The sequence below is a fragment of the Scyliorhinus canicula genome, chromosome 7, assembly GCF_902713615.1.
Source record: "Scyliorhinus canicula chromosome 7, sScyCan1.1, whole genome shotgun sequence".
In the NCBI taxonomy this organism is placed as follows: Eukaryota; Metazoa; Chordata; class Chondrichthyes; order Carcharhiniformes; family Scyliorhinidae; genus Scyliorhinus; species Scyliorhinus canicula.
This window is the reverse complement of record NC_052152.1, coordinates 114,999,400-115,024,743: the sequence shown is the minus strand read 5'-3', so window position 1 is coordinate 115,024,743 and position 25,344 is coordinate 114,999,400. Positions and strand designations below refer to the sequence as shown.

At 54.3% G+C, this 25,344-nt stretch overlaps 1 protein-coding gene across 2 annotated transcripts in view; it reads right to left on the bottom strand.

The window, feature by feature from the left end:
* Window positions 1-25,344, bottom strand: part of enox1 (ecto-NOX disulfide-thiol exchanger 1) — a 370,497-nt gene that overhangs the window by 15,345 nt on the left and 329,808 nt on the right. The window contains exon 11 of one of the 2 annotated variants that reach the window (XM_038802705.1): window positions 25,055-25,156. In XM_038802705.1, coding sequence (XP_038658633.1) covers window positions 25,055-25,156 — 102 coding nt within the window. Of the gene's footprint in view, window positions 1-25,050; window positions 25,157-25,344 lie in introns of both variants that reach the window. The other variant, XM_038802704.1, reaches the window with a different exon arrangement.

Below are 25,344 nucleotides of genomic sequence, written 5' to 3'. Positions count from 1 at the left end.
CATAGAGACAGGGTGACAAAGGTTCATTGGATTGATTCTTGGCATGAATAGGTTGTTCTAAAGGAAGAGATTAAGTATAATGTGCCTATACTCATTGAAGTTTAAGGGAATGAGAGGTGATCCTATTGAAATATTAAAAATTATTTGTGGGTTTGACGGAGTAGATGCTGAGAACATGGACACATTTTTCCCATTCCTCCCACAAAGGATTTGGTGGCAGGCGGGAGGATGGGAAAATCTAGAGAATCTAGCGGGAGCCAAAATGTCAGAAACCGCTGGCATAAAATCCGGTTGTGATTCTTCCCAATGGTCTACCCACTGGCAGGTGGCGTGAACGACATTTGCATCAATTTGCATCTCATGAAATGCTCATTCACTGGAATCCTCTCAGACCTTTTAATCCTGCGTCACACCAGTGGGAAATCATGCCGGTCTGAAACCTAATTGATAAAGAGTGATGGACACACTATGGTCCTCAGTTTACCGGAGACTTCACGGAGAGTGCATCAACTTTCTGCCACAGTGTTGAGCTACTCCTGATGCCCTGGTCACCGCTGTGCTAGAGCAGATTGGCTCCTAATAATAATAATATTTATTATTACTAACAATAATTATTATTACATCTCCTCTAGCCCTCCAAGCCACGTTGTGACTTCTGAGGAAATAGCCAAACCATCACTGAGAAGATAAGTCCTGTATTCACATTCGGGCCATAAGTGCTCACGACTCAGTGGGTCAGATCTTAGCTGTGGTCACGGTGTCGTAGTAATGCACTCTGTCAACTTAAAGTCCAGCCAGGAAGAGCAGGGATGTGAATCAAGGCTGGATGCTTCCCCCGCCATGTAAGGATACAACACTGCCATGAAGGAAGTGTGGATCAGCACAGGATTCTCATCCTATAGTGTATGGCATGGTTTGGGAAGCCATCAGTTAGGAAACTGAGATAGGCAGAGATCACATATCTGATGAGCTCTTTTCAGCCATTACTATCCCTTGAGGACTTGGGGTTGAGAGCTCACCCACCACAGACTCTGAGTAAAGAATTACTGACATCTCCCCGACAACATACAAGGGTACAGCAACAAGTGGCATGGAGGTTGACATCACATCAAAGTTAATCTTAAAAGGGGACACTGATTGTGAGGAAGGTTAAACAGTGGATAAGGGGATGGCAAAGATCGAAAACAGAGTGCTTTCACCTGACCATTTCATCCACTCCACCCATGGAATACTTTTCCAAAAGTGCAATTTGTTCACAGTGATAGAGCACCCAATACCCTGAGGTGGCATCATTCATTTTAACTTTCCTAACCCTACCATGAGGCATTGGTGCAGCCCTGACATCTGCAGCAAGGGCAGAGCCAATCTGCTAACTGCTATGTCCTGATGCCTGTCATAACCTTGGCGGACATCCTTTGGTGGCTTGAGCCCAGCCTCCCTGGACAGGCGCCGGAATGTGGCGACTAGGGGCTTTTCACAGTAACTTCATTGAAGCCTACTCATGACAATAAGCGATTTTCATTTCATTTTTTATCAGCGTCACCTGCTCAGGGACAGAAGGACCCTTGGCAGGTTGGGTTTTTGGAGTTGGTGTGGGCACAGGCAGGGGGGAATCTGACTCAGCGGAGGCCTCTGGAATGTTCAGCTGACACACATCATTCCTGTGAGTGTCAGAGGGTCCTGGCCTGACTCCTACAGGAGATGGGCACCTGGAGGGAGGTCAAGGTGCCTCAACCCCATGTGGCCTACATTCTGATGGCTATGGAGTGTCAGGCTGAAGGCAAATCCGGCAGGATCAATCCCTCCATGGTGGTTGTCAACCTTCCCATGATGAACAATCCATACAGAAATGTAACATTGAATGACAAAGCAAGTGTGTTTGTGAGGACCAAGCAGGCTCACCTGTCGCATTAAAGGTAAACAAAACCAGTGGGTCGTGAAGGTCGGCTGGTGTGGGTCCCGAAGGTCCCGGGAAAATAGTTTGAAAAACGCTGCTTCACCTCACAAGGGCTGTAAATTCTCAATCCTGATATTTTATTGAAAGACAGAGCAAGTTGCAGAGGCAGTCTGGTCTACTCCGGCTCCTATTCTCACATTCTTAGAAAATCCTTCTGGCTGCTGAGGAAGCTTTTTGACATCCTAAATTGGTTAAACTGAAGGGTGGGGGAAGAGGTGTGGGGACGGAGGGGGGCTGGAGGAGTTCATATAATAGGGCCATCCGTACATCAAATCTTTTTTGTAAGGAGCAGGTTAACTGTGTTGTTACACAAGAAGTATGGACCAAACCTATTCTCTTGGACATTTACCCAATCTTCTGGCTAGAATGCTGTTTTGGCTCGTTCCCAGGCTCTGCTTTTTTTTTGCTTTCTTTTAATTGTCCATGTAAAGTTGCAATATATGGAGAGAAAATTAAGCTGCCTGTTTAAAGGGTGGTAGGTTGGGCCATTTGTTGTTGGACGTGTTTGCCATTGTTGTGCCCAGCTGTCCTTGGCACCCACATATTATATGGACCGCCCATTGGGATTCCCAGACAGTCGCAAATACATTGGAGCAGGAGGAGGCCATTCAGCACTTCGAGCCTGCTCCTGCATTCAGTCAGATGGTGGCTGATCTGTATACCAACCCCGCATTTACCCGCAGCAGTCAATAACCTGTGGATCTCACTCTCGACAGCTCCAATTGTTTCAGTATCCACAGCTTTTAAGATTGAGAAGATATCCTTGACAAACACAATCATTATGTCGCAAATTAATTGCTGCACTGAGTAAATGCATGGTTCGAGAAGTCAGTGCTTATTCAATTAATGAGCCGATGAGTAAATGAGTGTTTATGTTAGTGCTGCACTTTACTACTTATTTCAGTTGGACCAGCAGAGAGATGCACCCTTGCTAATTCCATGTGCTGGAATTCAGATGCTATTCAGTGTTTGCAATTGAAACCTAATTGTACCGAAGGCACACAGAATAAAACCCTGCTCTTGATCCCAATAAAGGCCGCCATGAGTGGTAACCATGGAAACTATTCAGCTCTCCATTAGCAGTTACTTGATTTCCACAAACCCCCGCATCCTAAAAGAAATGTAGACATAAGGAGATTATGGGTCCAGCTTGGCAAAAGATTCGGCAACGTTTTGCATTTGGGCAAGGCTCAGAGATGGGAAGGGGCATATATGCATGCTACCGATAAAATGTGAGATCTGGCACATACAATCCTCAATGATGAAGCAGATTATCTAATTATCTCATTTAGCTGTGCACAAAACAGATGCAAACAGGCAGGCTGAAGCGCAAACGTAATGAAGGACCTTTCTCTTTCTCTTTTGCAGAGATCAAAGCCTTAAAGCACAGAGATGCTCTTTATATTTTACACTTTCCATCAGAGTGCGCCTTTAAGGGAGACTTAAGGCATGATCCAATGGCCACACTGCGCCGGAAAAGCAGCTTGCCGCGGCGCAGTGTGGCCGATAAAAGCCGGGAGACCCCATTCCTGGGATCTACCCGGCTCGCAACTCCTCGCAAGATCCAACTCGATCTCGCGGGACGTTGCGATATAAATCCCGCCCATAGTGGGCGGGATCACATTTTGGCAAATGTTCAGATCAGAGTGAGACAGCTGGAGCGGGATTCTCAGATCGATGCCGAAAACACGTTTGCGATTGGCTGGAGAAATGTTTTCACGCCGAAATCGGGGGCGGTGGCGTCTTTCGGATGCTCCGCCCCCTCAAAAACAACGTAATCGCTGAGTATGCCGCACGCTGTTTCGATGGCCTCAGGATGTCACCCGAGGCTCTCCCATGATGCTCTGCCCCCGATGGGCCGACTTCCCAGTGGCGTGGGTAACATGTGCTCTCCGTATTTGGGTACCTTGCATGGCGGCTGCGGACTGTGATCAGCGCAGTCACAGTCCGTGTGGGGTGGGGGTGTGGGGGTGTGGGGGGTGGGGGGAGGCTGGTGAGCCCTTCCACTGGCAGGGGGTCTTCGGTAGGGGCAGGGAGGACTGGTGTGGGGTGTGGTCTGTGAGTGGTGGGGAGGGTGACAGGTGGATGGTGGATGGTGACAGTGGCCACCACAGGTCGCCACTGTGCACATGCGCAGCCATAGACCTGGCCATTCTCCATGTGCAGGTAAAGCCGGGTAAGTGGCGTGGCTGCTAGCCCCCCACCGGGCGGAGCATCGGTGCGGGGACGGTGCCGACTTTTTGGTCATAAGACCAGACGCTACCTCCAGACATAGCCGCAAAATCGGAGAATCCAGACCCTAGCCTCACTCTAATGTGCAGATTCCCGAGGTACCTGAGGCTTTGGGATTCATTCCCTTCACCATGGAGACTTTGGGCGAGCGCCATTCAGCACTGGTTCCCAAAAATGGAGACCAGACGGAATGGCACTCGTGGGGGTTTCCCAGGGGTTTGGAGGCCCTCAGCTGCATGCCCTTTGGGCAAGATGGTGCCCTGACCTTGGCAGTAGCACCCTGTCAGTGGCACCCTGTCAGTGTTACCTGGGTGCCAGCCTGGCACTGCCAAGGTGCCAAGCTGGCTTTTGTTGTGTGTGCACGTGATTGGTCCGGCGGTGCCCTGTATGGGGGGTGGGGTGGGGCGTGATTGGTCCGGGGGTGCCCTGTATGGGGGGTGGGGCGGGGCCCTTCCAATGCTGCGTTCAGGCTGAGGTGGCGTCCCAATATCTCACTACACTGGGGAGTTCTGGTGAGTGGTGTTTCCCAGTGTATAAAACTTTGGCTCCGTGCGCCGGGAAACACTTGGCTGAAAGCGCTCGCTATAGGACTTTGTTCCCAATTTGTTGAATCGAGCCCTTAATGATCCGACTCCATGAGCAGATTCTGGTCAGTAAATGCATGACAAAAGGTGCCAGACATTTACCACATCGCAGGACCACAGTACTTTGACTTCAGCATGGGCCGTGCAGCTCGGTAAGCTACGTCCCGTCCAGTTAATATAGATCATCTGCTGTCGCCACTGCAGTGGCTGCATTGTCTTTCTGCTGTCATAGGATGTGGTTTGTGCAGTTTGCAGACGTAAATTAAAATCAGGTCTGAAGTATGCGGCTCTGCGTTTGCAACCAGTGGCTGGAATGGATGCAGCAGAGGTTGTTTCAATGCGTGGTCATGGCACAGTTGTCTAATCTCGAGATGCAATATACATGTAGAGGGTTTTACATCCTCATTTGTATCATTTTTTGCATTATGGGCCATGGCTTGATGATGGCCGAGTTGGCATCATTGATGCCTCATTCACAGTTACTGGACTTCCGTCATGTTGAGGTACATTGTCCTCGGTCTGTACACCCTCCCCCCAGAGTAGAACCTGGTTATTCTCCCTCGCCTACCCTCCTGCCCCACTCCCTGCTGCTCGTGCCACAGCCTCATCCTCCTGAACTTCAATCCTCCCTCTTGGCTTTGACTTCCCACTCGGAATGGCTTCTACTGTCTATGTGAGAGGGTGCCATGCTTGTCTGAATGGATCACTTTGCATACTCTGAGACACTCATTTCTTCCTTTCACTTGGGTGCAACAGTCAGTGGGGCAACAAAAACCTGCTCTGGCAGAGCAGCAGCAGCCGCACCCTCCCATGCCCTTGAGTAACAGGAGGGCAGTGAGAGTTAAATTCCTGACCATAAGACCATCAGACCTAGGAGCAGAAGTAGGCCATTCGGCCCACAAAGTCCGTTCCACCATTCAATGAGATCATGGCTGATCTGATGTGATAATCCTCAACTCCACTTTCCTGCCTTATCCCCATAACCCTCCATTCCCTTACTGATTAAAAATCTGTCTATCTCAGCTGTGAACATACTTAACGACCCAATCTCTACAGTCCTCTGCGATAAAGAGTTCCACAGATTCACTACTCTCATCTCTGTCTTAAATAGGTTACTCCTTACTCTGAGATTATGCCCTCTGGTCCTAGACTCTCCTACAAGGGGACCTCTCAGCATCTATCCTGTCAAGTCCCTGAGAATCCTAAATGTCGCAATGAGGTTCCATCTAATTCTTGACATGTTTTTAGGGGTTTTACTTTTATTCACAGTATAAACAAAGGATAACCAGGTTACCACACTGTTGGTTACTTAACCATTTGTCAGAGTTTATTTACAGAGGTGTTGCTTGCTCACAGTCTAAGGTGAAAGAGAGGGGAATCTCCCAAATTGATGTCACCACATAATCATGTGGCAGACTCTACAGTGAACATTGGTTGCAATACATAACGCTTGGAAACTCCAATGAGTACAGATCCAACCTACTTAACCTCTCATAAGAAAATCCCTCCATACCCGTGAATAGCTGAATAAACCTTGTCTGGACTGCCTCCAATGCCTGTATATCTTTCCTTAGATAAGGGGACCAAAACTGTTCACATTATTCGAGTGTACTGTAGCTAGTGCCGCACATAGTTTTAGCAAGATTCTTTGTGGCCACTAAATGCAAACGACAGTACAACTTCACAGGGGTACCTCACCTCTCCAAGGGGGTACCACTGGCTATCTAAAATAAATGCACATTAAAACAGACGTCCTCTGGCCTGCTCTGCGCACTGTGGAATCCGCACAGCTGGGATGGAGGCAGCTGACGAGTTAAATGGCCAGCTGCCTCTGTGAACCACGCACATGCACAGCCCTGGGCCGACTCCAGTCCTATCCACAAAAATGGAACATGCCATGTTGGGGGGGGGGGGGGGGGGGGGACTTATTTCTGGGATTTCTGTCACAATGGAGAGCATCTCCCTCATAGCGACACTTCAAAATAGTTCACCATTGGCTGGAAAGCGCTTAAAAACTCCAAAGGAGTGCGTTAAAACTGAACCACAGTTGACAAGATCAGAAGAATCCTGCAGAAATAAAGCAGATCTAAATTATTTTGATTTTTGCGCTCATTGTTTCTGATATCCTGTCAAATTTGTGAAATCAGCAATAATGTATTACATGAATTGAACCACGAATATATTAAGTGAAAAGCGAGCATTTCTTGGAACGTGCTTTGCCTGATTTCCTTATAATTACTCCATCAGACTGTAATTGATGCTGATGTTTATATTTATTCCCCAAAGGATGAAATGGACAATATTGTAATGGGCAATTTTAATCAAAATTTCTGCAACAATCATTTTAACAAAGCACTCCAGCTCCATTTCATACCCGGTGCGAGATGTCATATTTGAAAATGATTTGTGTCTGGTCTGTAATGCCAATGCCAAGAAGAAAGTGAGGCGCCATCATTTTTCTTGTACGCAGTCTATCTTTGCAAATCTGCTGTATGTGATTCAGAGGGAGCCATTTTGGCTGCAACCTTTCAGTTGTCACGAGATCATGAACCAGTCTGTCAGAGGAGGCAGAGATATTGCAGTATCTAAATAGTGGTCCAGGAAGCCCCCGTGGGCTTCAGAATCCCGTTAGCATGGTCAACTGGAAGGGGGGGGGGGGGGGGGGGGGTCACTGTATGGGAACAATCACCCAGCTGTGATTTTCCCTGAATTGATCATTTAACGGGGCAACACGGTGGCTAGCACTACTGCCTCGCGGCTCCAGGGACCCGGGTTCGATTCCGGCCTCGGGTGATTGTCTGTGTGGAGTCTGCACGTTCTCTCAGTGTCTGTGTGGGTTTCCTCCGAGTGCTCCGGTTTCCTCCGACAGTCCAAAGATGTGCAGGTTAGGTGGATTGGCCACGTTAAATTGCCCCTCAGTGACCAAACATCTGTAGGTTGGGTGGGATTAGGGGATAGAGCGTGGGATTGGGCCCAGGTAGGGTGCTCTTTCAGAGGGTCAGTGCAGACTTGATGGGCTGAATGGCCTCCTTCTGCATCGTAGGAATTCTATGGTTTTATTCTAGTGGCTATGAGGAGAGCCAAAAAGATGCCCTGCAACTTTGATGAAGCAGTAAGTTGCCTTTGCAGAGGTATGCCAGAGAGTAAGAGCCTCCATTGCGAGTATTTTTTAAAATGTAATTTAAAAATTTAGCCTCTCTAGCTGGGCCAACATTGTGCAGGGGAACCAGCAGGGTAGGAAGGGCCTTCACCCTTCCAAGAGTGCTCGGCCCCATGGCAGCCCCCACCTCGTCCTGCTGCCTGGAGGCAGTTACACTGTCCCCTGATGGCATCTGGAAAATTCCAGTCACTCTCTGACAAGCGCAGTTGGCTGCCCACCACTTGTGGGCGAGTATCGTTGCCACCTTCCCATCCTACCTCTGAAAAAATGGCCTCGGGGCAGGATGGAGTCGAGGAACTGGTGCTATTCAGCCCAGCTTCCACCTTCGTGCTCACTCCCAGTGTGGCCTACACCTTCAGCCCCTGACCACTGGATTGTGACACCTTAAAGGCAAAATCAGACCTGTGACCATGATACTGACAAGACCTGACTGTACAATTGGCAGGGGCTGGATTCTCCACTCCCCGACACCAAAATGATTTTCGGCGACGGGGCAGAGAATCCGTTTTGGCGCCGAAATCGGAGGCAGCGCCGGTTTACAAATTCTCCCTCCCCCAGAAAAGTATGTCGTGCCGAATATCCACTGCCTCAGGCCATTGCCTGAGGCCCACTCCACGATGCTCTGTTGCCAACCGGCCGAATCCCCCACAGCGTGGTTCTAACATGGGCCCACCGTCCGTGATCCTCGCGTGGCGGCTGCGGACTCAGTCCAGGGCCGCCATAGTCGGGGGAGGGACAATCGGCGGGTGATGGGGGGGGGGGGGCTTCATTCAGGGCTGGGAGTAATGTGTGAGGGTGGTCCGGGACGTGCGAGCGGCTGGTGCGGGTGCTATTTTGCCAGTCCAGGACCGCAGGCTGAGTCCACCATGGAGCACGCACGGCCGCTGCAGGCTGCCGCCATGCATATGCTTGGCCTCTGACCCGGAAGTGCGGGGGCCATATCGGCAGCTGGAGCTGCGAGCTCTACAACGGCTGCCTGCTAGCCTCCAGGAAAATGGGGAATCTGGCGTAATATCCTGGCGTAAAAGACCACAGTTTTCCCAAAGGCTTGGAGACACAGTCCCAAAAACGGAGAATCCAGCCCCAGATCTTTCAGGCGGCCTTTCCAAATAGCAGCCAAACAAGGGAAAAGTTGCTCTTCCCTCCTGCTGGTGACAATGTGGGACAAGAATCATTTTCAGATTCTGGGTCTCCTGAAAGAGTAGTGAGCACCAAGCATGCGCCCTCTGCCAACTTGCCATGTTCTGCAAGGATAGCAAATCGGTCGATTCACCCACGCTGGGTGGACCAGCTGGCCAGGTCTTGACGAATAGGCATTCCCGGTGGAAGCTCAAACAGGCCGTAGGTGGGCCCAAGATTTACTGGAGGTGCAGGAGGATGTTTTGCCAGTACAGTAATGGAAGTGGGGGGCACATTGAGCTAGACACACGGTGGGAGCTCACATCAGTGAATTGTGGATTCTGAGTGCATCATTTTGCATTGACTAAAATGAATGTATGAAAAATCTCTACATGGCACTGCACAGACCTCATATCTGTAGTTCCTCATGAGCAGCAGGCAGTGCACTATTCTTTTTTCCCTCACACTAGTGGAGGCATTGAATATTCAGCCTACAATATTGAGACAATGGGGAAATATGTTTGTATTAGGCAACAGAGATTTTTTAAAATAAATTTAGACGACCAAATTCTTTTTTTTCCAACTAAGGGGCAAGTTACCGTGGCTAATTCACCTACCCTGCACACCTTGTTGGGTTGTGAGGTGAGACCCACACAGACACGGGGAGTATGTGCAAACTCCACCTTTAGTGACCCAGGGCCAGGATCGAATCCGGCTCCTTGGTGCCGTGAGACAGCAGTGCTAACCACTGTGCCACCCTGCTGCCCAGGCAACAAGGAGAGGTTGACAGGTGTTCTGCGGAGTTTCCACAATTGCATACAAGCCACACGAGATTATTTCAGGCAAATATAGTCACCGAGCCAGTACAGACAAGGCTTATCTCATCATTGACTTTTTCTGATATTCACTTTGGAGGAACATGTGGTCAAATAAACATGATTTAGAACGGCACAGGAGGGTGGGCTGGGGGATTGGATAGTGGGGAGGATGGGAGGGTGGGCTGGGGATTGGAGATTGTGGGGGAAGGGAGGGTGTGCTGGAGGATTGGAGAGTGTGGGGTACAGGAGGGTGGGCTGGGGGATTGGAGGGTGTGGGGGACGGGAGGTGGGCTGGTGAATTTTAGAGGGGGGGTGGAAGGGTGGGCTGGGGGATTGGAGAGTGGGGGGGACGAGAGGGTGGGCTGGGGATTGGAGATTGTGGGGGAAGGGAGGGTGTGCTGGAGGATTGGAGAGTGTGGAGGGGATGGGAGAGTATGGGGAGAAGGGAGGTTGGCTGGGGGATTGGAGAGTGTGGAGGGGATGGGAGAGTATAGGGGAGACGGGAGGTTGGCTGGGGGATTGGAGTGTGGAAGGGATGGGAGAGTATGGGGGAGACGGGAGGTTGGCTGGGGGATTGGAGAGTGTGGAGGGGATGGGGGAGAAGGGAGGTTGGCTGGGGGATTGGAGAGTGTGGAAGGGATGGGAGAGTATGGGGGAGACGGGAGGTTGGCTGGGGATTGGAGAGTGTGGAGGGGATGGGAGAGTATGGGGGAGATGGGAGGTGGGGGTACAGGAGGGTGGCTGGGGGATTGGAGAGTGTGGGGTAGAGGAGGGTGGGCTGGGGGATTGGAGAGTGTGGGGTAGAGGAGGGGGGTGGGGGATTGGAGAGTGTGGGGTACAGGAGGGTGGGCTGGGGGATAGGAGTGTGGGGTACAGGAGGGTGGGCTGGGGGATTGGAGAGTGTGGGGTACGGAGGGTGGGCTGGGGGATTGGAGAGTGTGGGGTACGGGGTGGGCTGGGGATTGGAGGGGGGGAGTTGGATGGGGGGAGGTAAGGATGGTTGGGCTGAGGGGATTGGAAGAGTGTGGGGGTAAGGAGGGTGGGCTGGGTATTGGAGAGTGTGGGGTACAGGAGGGTGGGCTGGGGGATTGAGAGTGTGGGGTACAGGAGGGTGGGCTGGGGGATTGGAGAGTGTGGGGTACAGGAGGGTGGCTGGGGGATTGGAGAGTGTGGGGTACAGGAGGGTGGGCTGGGGGATTGGAGAGTGTGGGGGTACAGGAGGGTGGGCTGGGGGATTGGAGAGTGTGGGGTACAGGAGGGTGGGCTGGGGGATTGGAGAGTGTGGGGTACAGGAGGGTGGGCTGGGGGATTGGGAGTGTGGGGTACAGGAGGGTGGGCTGGGGGATTGGAGAGTGTGGGGTACAGGAGGGTGGGCTGGGGGATTGGAGAGTGTGGGGGACAGGAGGGTGAGCTGGGGGATTGGAGAGTGTTGGGGGACAGGAGGGTGGGCTGGGGGATTGGAGAGTGTGGGGTACAGGAGGGTGGGCTGGGGATTGGAGAGTGTGGGGTACAGGAGGGTGGGCTGGGGATTGGAGAGTGTGGGGTAGAGGAGGGTGGGCTGGGGGATTGGAGAGTGTGGGGTAGAGGAGGGTGGGCTGGGGGATTGGAGAGTGTGGGGTACAGGAGGGTGGGCTGAGGGATTGGAGAGTGTGGGGTACAGGAGGGTGGGCTGGGGGATTGGAGAGTGTGGGGTACAGGAGGGTGGGCTGGGGATTGGAGAGTGTGGGGGTACAGGAGGGTGGGCTGGGGGATTGGAGAGTGTGGGGTACAGGAGGGTGGCTGGGGGATTGGAGAGTGTGGGGTACAGGAGGGTGGGCTGGGGGATTGGAGAGTGTGTGGGGTACAGGAGGGTGGGCTGGGGGATTGGAGAGTGTGGGGTACAGGAGGGTGGGCTGGGGGATTGGAGAGTGTGTGGGGTACAGGAGGGTGGGCTGGGGGATTGGAGAGTGTGGGGTACAGGAGGGTGGGCTGGGGGATTGGAGAGTGTGGGGGTACAGGAGGGTGGGCTGGGGGATTGGAGAGTGTGTGGGGTACAGGAGGGTGGGCTGGGGGATTGGAGAGTGTGGGGTACAGGAGGGTGGGCTGGGGATTGGAGACTGTGGGGTACAGAAGGGTGGGCTGGGGGATTGGAGAGTGTGGCGGGACAGGAGGGTGGGCTGGGGGATTTGGAGAGTGTGTGGGGTACAGGAGGGTGGGCTGGGGGATTGGAGAGTTTGGGTACAGGAGGGTGGGCTGGGGATTGGAGAGTGTGTGGGGTACAGGAGGGAGGGCTGGGAGATTGGAGAGTGTGGGGTACAGGAGGGTGGGCTGGGGGATTGGGGAGTGTGTGGGGTACAGGAGGGTGGGCTGGGGGATTGGAGAGTGTGGGGTAGAGGAGGGTGGGCTGGGGGATTGGGGAGTGTGGGGTACAGGAGGGTGGGCTGGGGGATGGAGAGTGTGGGGTACAGGAGGGTGGGCTGGGAGATTGGAGAGTGTGGGGTACAGGAGGGTGGGCTGGGAGATTGGAGAGTGTGGGGGACAGGAGGGTGGGCTGGGGGATTGGAGAGTGTGGGTAGAAAGGGTGGGCTGGGGGATTGGAGAGTGTGGGGTAGAGGAGGGTGGGCTGGGGGATTGGAGAGTGTGGGATACAGGAGGGTGGGCTGGCGGATTGGAGAGTGTGGGGTACAGGAGGGTGGGCTGGGAGATTGGAGAGTGTGGGGGACAGGAGGGTGGGCTGGGAGATAGGAGTGTGGGGTACAGGAGGGTGGGCTGGGGGATTGGAGAGTGTGGGGTACAGGAGGGTGGGCTGGGGGATTGGAGAGTGTGGGGTAGAGGAGGGTGGGCTGGGGGATTGGAGAGTGTGGGGTACAGGAGGGTGGGCTGGGGGATTGGAGAGTGTGGGGTAGAGGAGTGTGGCCTGGGAGATTGGAGAGTGTGGGGGACAGGAGGGTGGGCTGGGGGTTTGGAGAGTGTGTGGGGTACAGGAGGGTGGGCTGGGGGATTGGAGAGTGTGGGGGTACAGGAGGGTGGGCTGGGGGATTGGAGAGTGTGGGGTACAGGAGGGTGGGCTGAGGGGATTGGAGAGTGTGGGGTACAGGAGGGTGAGCTGGGAGATTGGAGAGTGTGGGGTACAGGAGGGTGGGCTGGGGGATTGGAGAGTGTGGGGTACAGGAGGGTGGGCTGGGGAGATTGGAGTGTGTGGGGTACAGGAGGTGGGCTGGGGATTGGAGAGTGTGGGGTACAGGAGGGTGGGCTGGGGGATTGGGAGAGTGTGGGGTACAGGAGGGTGGGCTGGGGATTGGAGAGTGTGGGGTACAGGAGGGTGGGCTGGGGGATTGGAGAGTGTGGGGTACAGGAGGGTGGGCTGGGGGATTGGAGAGTGTGGTGGTACAGGAGGGTGGGCTGGGGGATTGGAGAGTGTGGGGTACAGGAGGGTGGGCTGGGGGATTGGAGAGTGTGTGGGGTACAGGAGGGTGGGCTGGGGGATTTGGAGAGTGTGTGGGGTACAGGAGGGTGGGCTGATGGATTGGAGAGTGTGAGGTACAGGAGGGTGGGCTGGGGGATTGGAGAGTGTGTGGGGTACAGGAGGGTGGGCTGGGGGATTGGAGAGTGTGGGGTACAGGAGGGTGGGCTGGGGGATTGGACAGTGTGGGGGGTACAGGAGGATGGACTGGGGGATTGGAGAGTGTTGGGGGTACAGTAGGGTGGGCTGGGGGATTGGAGAGTGTGGGGTACAGGAGGGTGGGCTGGGGGATTGGAGAGTGTGGGGTAGAGGAGGGTGGGCTGGGAGATTGGAGAGTGTGGGGTAGAGGAGGGTGGGGTGGGGGATTGGAGAGTGTGGGGTAGAGGAGGGTGGGTGGGGGGTGGAGAGTGTGGGGTACAGGAGGGTGGGCTGGGGGATTGGAGAGTGTGGGGTACAGGAGGGTGGGCTGGGGATTGGAGAGTGTGGGGTAGAGGAGGTTGGGCTGGGAGATTGGAGAGTGTGGGGTAGAGGAGGGTGGGCTGGGGGATTGGAGAGTGTGGGGGTACAGGAGGGTGGGCTGGGGGGATTGGAGAGTGTGGGGTACAGGAGGGTGGGCTGGGGATTGGAGAGTGTGGGGTACAGGGAGGGTGGCTGTGGGATTGGAGAGTGTGTGGGTACAGGAGGGTGGGCTGGGGATTGGAGAGTGTGGGGTACAGGAGGGTGAGCTGGCAGATTGGAGAGTGGGGGGTACAGGAGGGTGGGCTGGGGATTGGAGAGTGTAGGGCTACAGGAGGGTGGGCTGGGGGGATTGGAGAGTGTAGGGGTACGGGAGGGTGGGCTGGGGATTGGAGAGTGTGTGGGGTACAGGAGGGTGGGCTGGGGGATTGGAGAGTGTGTGGGGTACAGGAGGGTGGGCTGGGGATTGGAGAGTGTGTGGGGTACAGGAGGGTGGGCTGGGGGATTGGAGAGTGTGGGGTACAGGAGGGTGGGCTGGGGGATTGGAGAGCTGTGGGGGTACAGGAGGGTGGGACTGGGGGATTGGAGAGTGTTGGGGTACAGGAGGTGTGGCTGGGTATTGGAGAGTGTGTGGGTACAGGAGGGTGGGCTGGGGGTTTGGAGAGTGTGGGGGTAGAGGAGGGTGGGCTGGGGGATTGGAGAGTGTGGGGTACAGGAGGGTAGGTGGGCTGTGAGATTGGAATGTGTGGGGTACAGGAGGGTGGGCTGGGGGATTGGAGAGTGTGGGGGTACAGGAGGGTGGGCTGGGGATTGGAGAGTGTGGGGACAGGAGGGTGGCTGGGGGATTGAGAGTGTGGGTACAGGAGGGTGGGCTGGGGGATTGGAGAGTGTCGGGTACAGGAGGGTGGGCTCGGGGATTGGAGAGTGGGGGTACAGGAGGGTGGCTGGGGGATTGGAGAGTGGTGGGGTAGCAGGAGGGTGGGCTGGGGGATTGGAGAGTGGTGGGGGTACAGGAGGGTGGGCTGGGGGATTGGAGAGGTGTGTGGGTACAGGAGTGTGTGGGCTTGTTGAATTGGAGAGTGTGGGTACAGTAGGGTGGGTTGGGGATTGGAGAGTGTAGGCTACAGAGGTGCTGGGGATGGAGAGTGAGTGGTACCAGATTTTGGGCTGAGGGATTGGAGAGTGTGTGGGGGACAGGAGGGTGGGGCTGGGTGGTTTGGAGAGTGTGTGGGGTACAGGTGGTTGGCTGGGGGGGATTGAGAGTGGTGTGGGGTACATGATGGTGGCTGGGGGATGGGATAGTGTGGTACAGGAGGGTGGTACGGGGGAATTGGAGATGTGGGGACAGGAGGGTGGGCTGGGGATTGGAGAGTGTGCGTGAACAGGAATGTTGGCTTGGGGTTGGAGAGTTGGGGGGTCAGGAGGTGGGCTGGGGGATTGGAAGTTTTGGGGTACAGGAGGGTGGGCTGGGGGATTTGGAGAGTGTGTGGGGGTACATGCCAGTGGTAGGGCTGGGGGATTGGAGAGTGTGGGGTACAGGAGGGTGGGCTGGGGGATTGGGGAGTGTGGGGTAGAGGAGGGTGGGCTGGGGGATTGGAGAGTGTGGGGTACGAGGAGGGTGGCTGGGGGATTGGGGAGTGTGTGGGGTACAGGAGGGTGGGCTGGGGGATTGGAGAGTGTTGGGGTACAGGAGGGTGGGCTGGGAGATTGGAGAGTGTGGGGTACAGGAGGGTGGGCTGGGAGATTGGAGAGTGTGGGGGACAGGAGGGTGGGCTGGGGGATTGGAGAGTGTGGGGTAGAGGAGGGTGGGCTGGGGGATTGGAGAGTGTGGGGTAGAGGAGGGTGGGCTGGGGGATTGGAGAGTGTGGGGTACAGGAGGGTGGGCTGGGGGATTGGAGAGTGTGGGGTACAGGAGGGTGGGCTGAGGGATTGGAGAGTGTGTGGGGGACAGGAGGGTGGGCTGGGGGATTGGAGAGTGTGTGGGGTACAGGAGGGTGGGCTGGGGGATTGGAGAGTGTTGGGTACAGGAGGGTGGGCTGGGGGATTGGAGAGTGTGGGGTACAGGAGGGTGGGCTGAGGGATTGGACAGTGTGGGGGGTACAGGAGGATGGACTGGGGGATTGGAGAGTGTTGGGGGTACAGTAGGGTGGGCTGGGGGATTGGAGAGTGTGGGGTACAGGAGGGTGGGCTGGGGGATTGGAGAGTGTGGGGTAGAGGAGGGTGGGCTGGGAGATTGGAGAGTGTGGGGTAGAGGAGGGTGGGTGGGGGATTGGAGAGTGTGGGGTAGAGGAGGGTGGGTGGGGGATTGGAGAGTGTGTGGGGTACAGGAGGGTGGGCTGATCGATTGGAGAGTGTGGGGTACAGGAGGGTGGGCTTGGGGATTGGAGAGTGTGGGGGACAGGAGGGTGGGCTGGGGGATTGGAGAGTGTGGGGTACAGGAGGGTGGGCTGGGGGATTGGAGAGTGTGTGGGGGACAGGAGGGTGGGCTGGGGATTGGAGAGTGTGGGGTACAGGAGGGTGGGCTGGGGGATTGGAGAGTATGTGGGGTACAGGAGGGTGGGCTGGGGGATTGGAGAGTGTGGGGTACAGGAGGGTGGGCTGGGGGATTGGACAGTGTGGGGGGTACAGGAGGATGACTGGGGGAGTTGGAGAGTGTTGGGGGTACAGTAGGGTGGGCTGGGGGATTGGAGAGTGTGAGGGTACAGGAGGGTGGGCTGGGGCATTGGAGAAGTGTGGGGGTAGAGGAGGTTGGGCTGGGAGATTGGAGAGTGTGGGGTAGAGGAGGGTGGGTGGGGGATTGGAGAGTGTGGGGTAGAGGAGGGTGGGTGGGGGATTGGAGAGTGTGGGGTACAGGAGGGTGGGCTGAGGGATTGGAGAGTGTGGGGTACAGGAGGGTGGGCTGGGGGATTGGGGAGAGTGTGTGTGGGACAGGAGGGTGGGCTGGGGGATTGGAGAGTGTGTGGGGGACAGGAGGGTGGGCTGGGGGTTTGGAGAGTGTGTGGGGTACAGGAGGGTGGGCTGGGGGATTGGAGAGTGTGTGGGGTACAGGAGGGTGGGCTGGGGGATTGGAGAGTGTGGGGTACAGGAGGGTGGGCTGGGGGATTGGAGAGTGTGGGGTACAGGAGGGTGGGCTGGGGGATTGGAGAGTGTGGGGGACAGGAGGGTGGGCTGGGGGTTTGGAGAGTGTGTGGGGTACAGGAGGGTGGGCTGGGGGATTGGAGAGTTTGGGGTACAGGAGGGTGGGCTGGGGGATTGTAGAGTGTGTGGGGTACAGGAGGGTGGGCTGGGAGATTGGAGAGTGTGGGGTACAGGAGGGTGGGCTGGGGGATTGGGAGAGTGTGTGGGGTAGAGGAGGGTGGGCTGGGGGATTGGAGAGTGTGGGGTAGAGGAGGGTGGGCTGGGGATTGGGGAGTGTGCGGGGTACGAGGAGGGTGGGCTGGGGGATTGGAGAGTGTGGGTACAGGAGGGTGGGCTGGGAGATTGGAGAGTGTGGGGCACAGGAGGGTGGGCTGGGAGATTGGAGAGTGTGGGGACAGGAGGGTGGGCTGGGGGATTGGAGAGTGTGGGGTACGGAAGGGTGGGCTGGGGGATTGGAGAGTGTGGGGTACAGGAGGGTGGGCTGGGAGATTGGAGAGTGTGGGGTACAGGAGGTGGGCTGGGAGATTGGAGAGTGTGGGGGACAGGAGTGTGGGCTGGGGGATTGGAGAGTGTGGGGTAGAGGAGGGTGGGCTGGGGAATTGGAGAGTGTGGGGATACAGGAGGGTGGGCTGGGGGATTGGAGAGTGTGGGGTACAGGAGGGTGGGCTGGGAGATTGGAGAGTGTGGGGTACAGGAGGGTGGGCTGGGAGATAGGAGTGTGGGGTACAGGAGGGTGGGCTGGGGGATTGGAGAGTGTGGGGTAGAAGAGGGTGGGCTGGGGGATTGGAGAGTGTGGGGTACAGGAGGGTGGGCTGGGAGATTGGAGAGTGTGGGGTACAGGAGGGTGGGCTGGGAGATTGGAGAGTGTGGGGGACAGGAGGGTGGGCTGGGGGATTGGAGAGTGTGGGGTAGAGGAGGGGGGGCTGGGGATTGGAGAGTGTGGGATACAGGAGGGTGGGCTGGGGATTGGAGAGTGTGGGGGTACAGGAGGGTGGGCTGGGGGATTGGAGTGTGTGTGGGGTACAGGAGGGGTGGGCTGGGGGATTGGAGAGGTGGGGTACAGGAGGGTGGGCTGGGGGATTGGGAGAGTGTGGGGTACAGGAGGGTGGGCTGGGGGATTGGAGAGTGTGGGGTACAGGAGGGTGGGCTGGGGGATTGGAGATGTGTGGGGTACAGGAGGGTGGGCTGGGGGATTGGAGAGTGTTGGGGGTACAGGAGGGTGGGGTGGGGGATTGGAGAGTGTGGGGTACAGGAGGGTGGGCTGGGGGATTGGAGTGTGTGGTGGGTACAGGAGGGTGGGCTGGGGGATTTGAGTAGTGTTTGGGGTACAGGAGGGTGGGCTGGGGGATTGGAGAGTGTGGGGTACAGGAGGGTGGGCTGGGGGATTGGAGAGTGTGGGGTCCAGGAGGGTGGGCTGGGGGATTGGAGAGTGTTGGGGGTACAGTAGGGTGGGCTGGGGGATTGGAGAGTGTGGGGTACAGGAGGGTGGTCTGGGGGATTGGAGAGTGTGGGGTAGAGGAGGGTGGGCTGGGGGATTGGAGAGTGTGGGGTACAGGAGGGTGGGCTGGGGGATTGGGAGTGTGGTGGTGTACAGGAGGGTGGGCTGGGGGATTGGAGTGTGTGTGGGGTATAGGAGGTGGGCTGGGGGATTGGAGAGTGTGGGGTAGAGGAGGGTGGTCTGGGGGATTAGAGAGTGTGGGGTAGAAGAGGGTGGGCTGCGGGATTGGAGAGTGTGGGGTACAGGAGGGTGGGTTGGGGGTTTGGAGTGTGTGTGGTGTACAGGAGGGTGGGCTGGGGGATTGGAGTGTGTGTGGGGTATAGGAGGGTGGGCTGGGGGATATTATGGCAGGTTAGGAAGTGCCAGCAAACACTGCAAAACAATTCACAGCAATAAGTTGGGAAATGGACAATTTTGTTTTCCGTGTTCTTTTGTATTTTAAATGCATATCCGAAAACTATAAGATCAAAAGCAGTCACTGCAAAGATAGAATGTATTAATCAAATCAAAAAGGCTGCTGTAATGACAACCATACCAAACTCTGCGTTAATTTTATTGTCTGTTACCCATCTCCAGTGTTAAAAAGCTGCAGCCATCAGACACACATTATTGGGACATAGGGGGCGAAATTCTCCCCCCCCACGACGGGTTGGGAGAATAGCGGGAGGGCCTTCCCGACTTTTTGACGCCCTCCCGCTATTCTCCCCCCCCCCCGCCGAAATCCCGACACGAATCGCTGCCGCCGTTTTTTTACGGCCGGCAGCGATTCACAGCTGTTAGAAGGGCCGAAGTCCCAGCCCTTACGACCTTTTACGAACGGCAAACAACCTGGTCCTGCCGTCGTAAAAAACGTCGTGACCACTGGAAAAATTAACCATGGCACGATTGGCACGGCAGTACCACGGCCGTGCCAAGGGTGCCATGGGCATAGGATAAGCAGTAGGCCATTCAGCCCCGACATCATGCTGTACTATTCACCAGATCATTGCCGACCTTCTCCCTCAAGCCTATTTTTCCTGCACTGCACTGCACCTACATCCCTTCACATTCTAATATCTATAAACCGATCGATTTCTTGAACAGACTCAATGACTAAGGGCGCAATTCTCCGCACTCACGACGGTGCGGAGAATAGCGGGGGTCGTAAATTTTTACGGCCACGCTAGTCTGACGCCCTCCCGCTATTCTCCCCCCCCCCCCCGCCCCCCACGCCCGACTCCCAACACGAATCGCTGCCGCCGTTTTTTTACGGCGAGCGATTCTCAGCTGGCCGATGGGCCGAAGTCCAAGCCCTTTACGGCCGTTTTTACGAACGGGAAACACACCTGGTCTGGCCGTTCGTAAAAACGGCCGTAAAGTTCGGATCTTGGCAACCATGGCACCGATTGGCACGGCAGTACCACGGCCGTGCCAAGGGTGCCATGGGCCCGCGATCGGTGGGCACCGATCACGGGCAGCGGGTCCGATTCCCGCGCACTCTTTGTCCTTCTGCCGCCCCGCTGTATCAATTCGCGGGGCGGCTGAGGGGCATCCCAGCCCACGCATGCGCGGGTTTCGCGCAAATGTGTGATGACGTCATCCGCGCATGCGCGGGTTGGAGTCTTCCAATCCGCGCATGCGCGGCTGACGCCATGTGACGCGTCAGCCGTCGCAAACTCTGGCAAGCGGGCTTAACGAAATTCGTTAAGCCCGCGATGCCGGAGTTCACGGCCGCGGCATACTAGCCCCGACCGGGGACCAGAATCGGTTCCCAGTCGGGGAGGGGGAGGCTGGCATCAAACCCGCCCGTTTTTGACGCCAGCCTTTCGATTTCTCCCTGTTTGGGAGAATCGCGCCCTAAGTTTCCTCAGCCTTCTGGGATACATAATCCCAAATAGTTACCACCCACCGAGTGATGAGATTCCTCCTGATCTCAGTCCTAAATGGCCTGCCCCTTATTTTTTGACTGGTGTGGGTCCGAGACCCCCACCCAACCCCCTCCTCAAGCCACAGCTGGGAGAAACATCCTTCCTGCATTAACCAAAAGAATATTGAAAGTTTCAATGAGATCACCTCTCATTCTGCTAAACACTCGAGAATACAGGCACAGTCGCCTCCTTCTCTCCCCATAGGACAATCCCGCCATCCCAGGGACACAAAATAGGAACATAATGCGCAGGGTTAACAATGAGGGAAAGGCCACTGACTTCCAGCAATGTTCATGGGCTTTGAGAGGCAAATAACTCTCAGAATCAATAGAGGGAACATCTTTTTTAGTACAACCTCCTTAACTCCACTCATTTCATGTGTCAGCAAGATGTGCACTTTGAAGGGTGACCTGACTGAGGTCTTTAAAATTGTTAATGGGTTTGGGTAGTCATGGCAAAGGTGCTTCCCCATTGGGGATGGGGGTGGGGGTCAAAAACAGGGTGTCATAAATATAAGGCACTAATTAACCCAACGTGGGGAATTCGGAATTCAGGCAAAACCGCTAACTCAAGAAGCTGAGAAGCTGCTACCACGAGGAGAGGTTGGAACGATGTGCGACGGTGCTTTGAGGGGAATAAATCCGTGATGGCGAAAAGAAACGGTGGATGCGGGTTCATGTGGAGCGTAAACAATGCTAGTCCCATAGGGCTGAATGGCCTCTGCTGTGAATTCTATGCGTTAGGACAATCTAGAATGAAATTCAGATGATGGACACAGTTTGTAATTGTTACAGCACTGTAGACAGCTACATTTCCTGTATCCTAATTGAATGTGCCTGGAAGCCTGAATATTAAGTGATTTCTGAGAAACACAAATATGTCTCTCTGTTAACTGGAGTATGAGAAACCTGACAATCAATCTTGCCCTGTTTAAAATGTTCACGGTGGGTCTGTAATTTAGATATAGACAATTGTTAAAGCTTCTCTATTTGCTGGTGATCCAATCTGTGAGCCTCTCTCCATCAGGGAATGAGCATGAGTTTGTTATTACTTGCGAGAGGAGCCAGTGTGAGACCTCCCAAAGCTCACCTCTGAAATCGCCAAAAGCTGGAAGGCAGCACAGGTTTTTTCTGTTAATTCTGGCTGGACTCCTTCACTTGAGATTGACATTACCGTAATTCCAATCATTGCAGATCAGCACAAATGAAGGAGACATGAAGATGGGCAGAAGGAGGCAGCTGTAGATCTTGATAATATTCCAAGAATGTTCTGAACAGAGGTGATTCATCCATTATGGACATGTTACAATTCAACACATTGCTGGAATGAGTAAAGTGAGTAAAATTAAGGAGGAGTTGGACAGATTTTTAATTAGTAATGGGTTGAAGGTTACAGAGAATGGGCAGGGCGGTGGAGTTGAATCCATGATGAGATCAGCCATGATGGTATTGAATGGTGGAGCAGGTTCAAGAGGCTAAATTGCCTACTCCTGCTCCTAGTTCTTATGTTCTGAGAAATAACTATTCTGTCTAATTACACCTTCCAGTTCTTGGTCTGTAGCCCTGTGGGTAACAGCACCTCAAACACAAATATGGTGTTCTTGACTAATAAGGGGATTTCTTGATTAATAAGATGCCCTATAGGGGATCAAGGGTCATGGGGAGAAGACAGGAGAATGGGGATGAGAAACTTTTTAGCCATGATCGAATGACGGAGCAGACCCGATAGGCTGAATGGCCTAATTCTGCTCCAATGTCTTATGGCCAATATGTGTGTATCCAATAGTCTTAGGGGCTGCTAAACAGCTGGCTTGTAATGCAGAACAAGACCAGCAGCGTGGGTTCAATTCCCGGACCGGCCTCCACGAACAGGCGCCGGAATGTGGCGACGAGGGAATTAAGTTTCACAGTAACTTCATTGAAGCCGATTGTTTATTTATTTATTTATTTTCACTGATTTCCTTTTTGCACCATGTTTGGTTGGAGTGAAGAGAATGCAGGTCTCAATGCCATGTGTAGGGCGGAATCTCCCCCTTCCGCCAACAGTGGGAATAGGGGAGAAGGGAGCGGGATATAGTGGGAGGACGAAAATCAGCTTCCCGATGGTGGGAAATTTGTTTGGAATTCTTCCATCTGACTTTTAGGGCGGGTTAAAGATGGGTTGAGTCCCACGGATCTATGTCGGGAATCCTATTTTACATCTCATGAATGCTCATTAAAAAGTCAACCCGCTGGAATCATATTCCCTTTGCAAATTTACCCCACCTGCGGGAATTTTGAACATTCACTTTCACGACTGTACATACTTGAACCTGGTGACGCTGATTTCTTCCTGGAGTTTAGGGTCAGTAGATGTTGCCTTCGCCTCTCTTTAACACTGTCCCTGAGAGATATCAGCTGCCTGGAGCACACACTGCACCAAGGTACAGGGGGAGGGGCAAGACCGAGGCAACACTGTGCGGGGGTGTCAAGGAGTGAATGGAAAGCCCGGGTGCCGTTAAAATTTGGCGCCTGACTTTGGAGCCTTTGAGGTAATGGCGGAGCGGAGTACTCCCTGCCTGCCCCGCCATGAGATTCAACGTGATACTCGCAGGTGCATAATTAATGAGCTTAACAAGTCAATGGCTCACATACTCAGCACCCCACTTTCTAGCGGAGGTCATTCCAACCTCCGCTCCCGCTAATGGATTTAGCCTCCAGAACATTCTGCCTGTAGTGTTGAGACAAATTGCGTTGGTGCATTTATAGATGTTTATAGATGGGAATGGGTGAGAATGAGGCAGGACTGGGGGTAGAGTGGGGTGGGGTGGATTAAGGAGCAGTATGATGAGGTCAGATGGGGTGAGGCTGGTGTGCAGCAAAAGCACCAGCATAGACCTGCTGGACTGAGTGGCCTAGTTCTATATTCTAAATTCAATATATTGTAAATAAATGGGAGTCATTATTTCGCCTATATAGATTCCATGTGAGGTATAGGCAGGGCTGTGGCGGGATTTGAATTGCAGCAGGTTTCCAACGGGAGATCTTAGTTCATTTTCCATTGCAATCCCAGAACAGGAAAGGTCATACCCATGGCTCAAACTGCTGGAAGGATTTCCTTTCAATCCGGGAGACATAATTATGTTTTATCTTCATCCATGCCGTGAGGGCATATCCATGTTAAGGAACACTCACAGTATCCAACCCCCCCTATATTTACAGGCAGAGAGGACTGCAAAGTAGGATGGGTGGTTGTCCTTCCACCCATCCCTGAGCTCTCCCTCCATAATACAAGGTATCAGTCAGCCTGCCCACCCTTAACTGGTCAATCAAGGGGCCTGTTTTCACCCCCTCCATAATAATACTGGTGGCTAGGGAAAGCTGACTGAAGGAGGCCTGCTTTTCACTCAGGTAAAAGGAAGGAGGGTATCTCCTTTGGTGGGGTGGGGAGGGGGGAGGGGGGGTTGTCTCTTTCCTGTCCCCATTGGGGGAAACCGCCCCCAGAGTGTTACCACCCACCTGGCCCGTTACTCCCACATGGCCATCAGAGCCTGATCTCCTCACCCTACCATCCTCCCACCCCACCCCACCCTTCCTGCCCCACCCTGAGTGCCCAATCTGGTATTATGCAGTCAAATTAAAAGCCATTGAGTTTAACCATTTTCTTGAAAACTCACAGCTAGGTTAGTGAAATGCTGCACATTTGCCCAGCCCATTAGCAGCACTGCGGAATGTTAAAGGGATTTGACAGCTGAGCTTGAATTTTTGGTTGCTGCTGTCCCTGAGAACTGAACATTTAAAAGCCTCACGTTAGCACCATGACAATCTTGTGAAAATAAGCAGCTTTCTTCTCTTGTCTCTTTTTCACAGAGACAAATCCTCCCCTCAGCTGTGTATTTGAAGTCTCCCAGGCACAGCTACACTTCTTCCCACGTGTGCTCTTCAGGATTTTCATGTCGGAGGCAGGAATCGGGTCCAATCTCATCACCATGATCTGCCTCCGCTGCTAGGAAATGTGCAGTGGAATTGTCCATTGCCGGGATCCTCTGGCCTACCGGCAGCGCACGCATGCCCACGGGTTTCCCAACGGCGTGAGGTGGTCTCATTTGGAAACCCCAATGGCCAGCTTGTGGAACGGAGAATCCCATTGCCGATGGGGACGCGCTGCGCCGGAAAACGCAGTTGGCGGACCGGAGAATCCCGCCCAGGATTTTCCCAGCAGCAGGCCTCAGTCTGTGTCGGAAAATAGGTCAAGTGGCAGGTCTGAGGTGGGGATGCCCTGGAGGAGGCCTGCAGAAAGGCCCATCTCAGCTGCCATTTTCTTCAAGAATCCTGATGGTTCCTTTCATGTGCCAGCAGCAGGTCTGACCTTCAATTGGCAGCACCCAAACAAGCAGCAATGCGATTCTTGGGCCCTCAGGAAAAGGACCCATCAAAATTGATGCCTGCCCAAAATGTGGCCTTCTATGTACTCCTACCCCTTCCCTTACTGACCTACCTCAACATCGACGTGCCTCCAATGTTACGCTGAAAGCCCTAAAAAAACTCTAACTTGCCTTTCAAGACATTTCCCGTCCTGCCTCCACGGCCATTCCCCCCTCTTTTCTCTCGGCGGGGTTTACAAAGTTTGCTCGCTTTGAGGAAAATCCTGGACGGTCTGTCCTTGGGCGTCTCAATAGGGGCAGGCGGGCTTCCTGTAAATTCAATGGTAAATGTGACAGTATTCTGCGCTAAAAATAAGACAGAGCCAGGATACTCTACCTACTAATAAAGCTCCTTTCTCTGATTTGAGTGGTCGAGCGGCAGGGCCTCCCTCGCTGGTCTGGCTGCCTTGGTTGGACACGGACAAGGTGAACCCATTCATCTCCTGCACAGAGAAAAAAAGAACGACAACTTGCATTTATCTGACACCTTTAACAAAACAAAACGTCCCTAAGCCCTGAACAAGAGAGAATTCAATGAAACTATTTTGTTGACGTCGAGCCATTTCAGGAGGTACCAGGACAGACGACCAATGAAGGAGTATCTTAAAGGACGAGGTAGAAGTTACGAGAC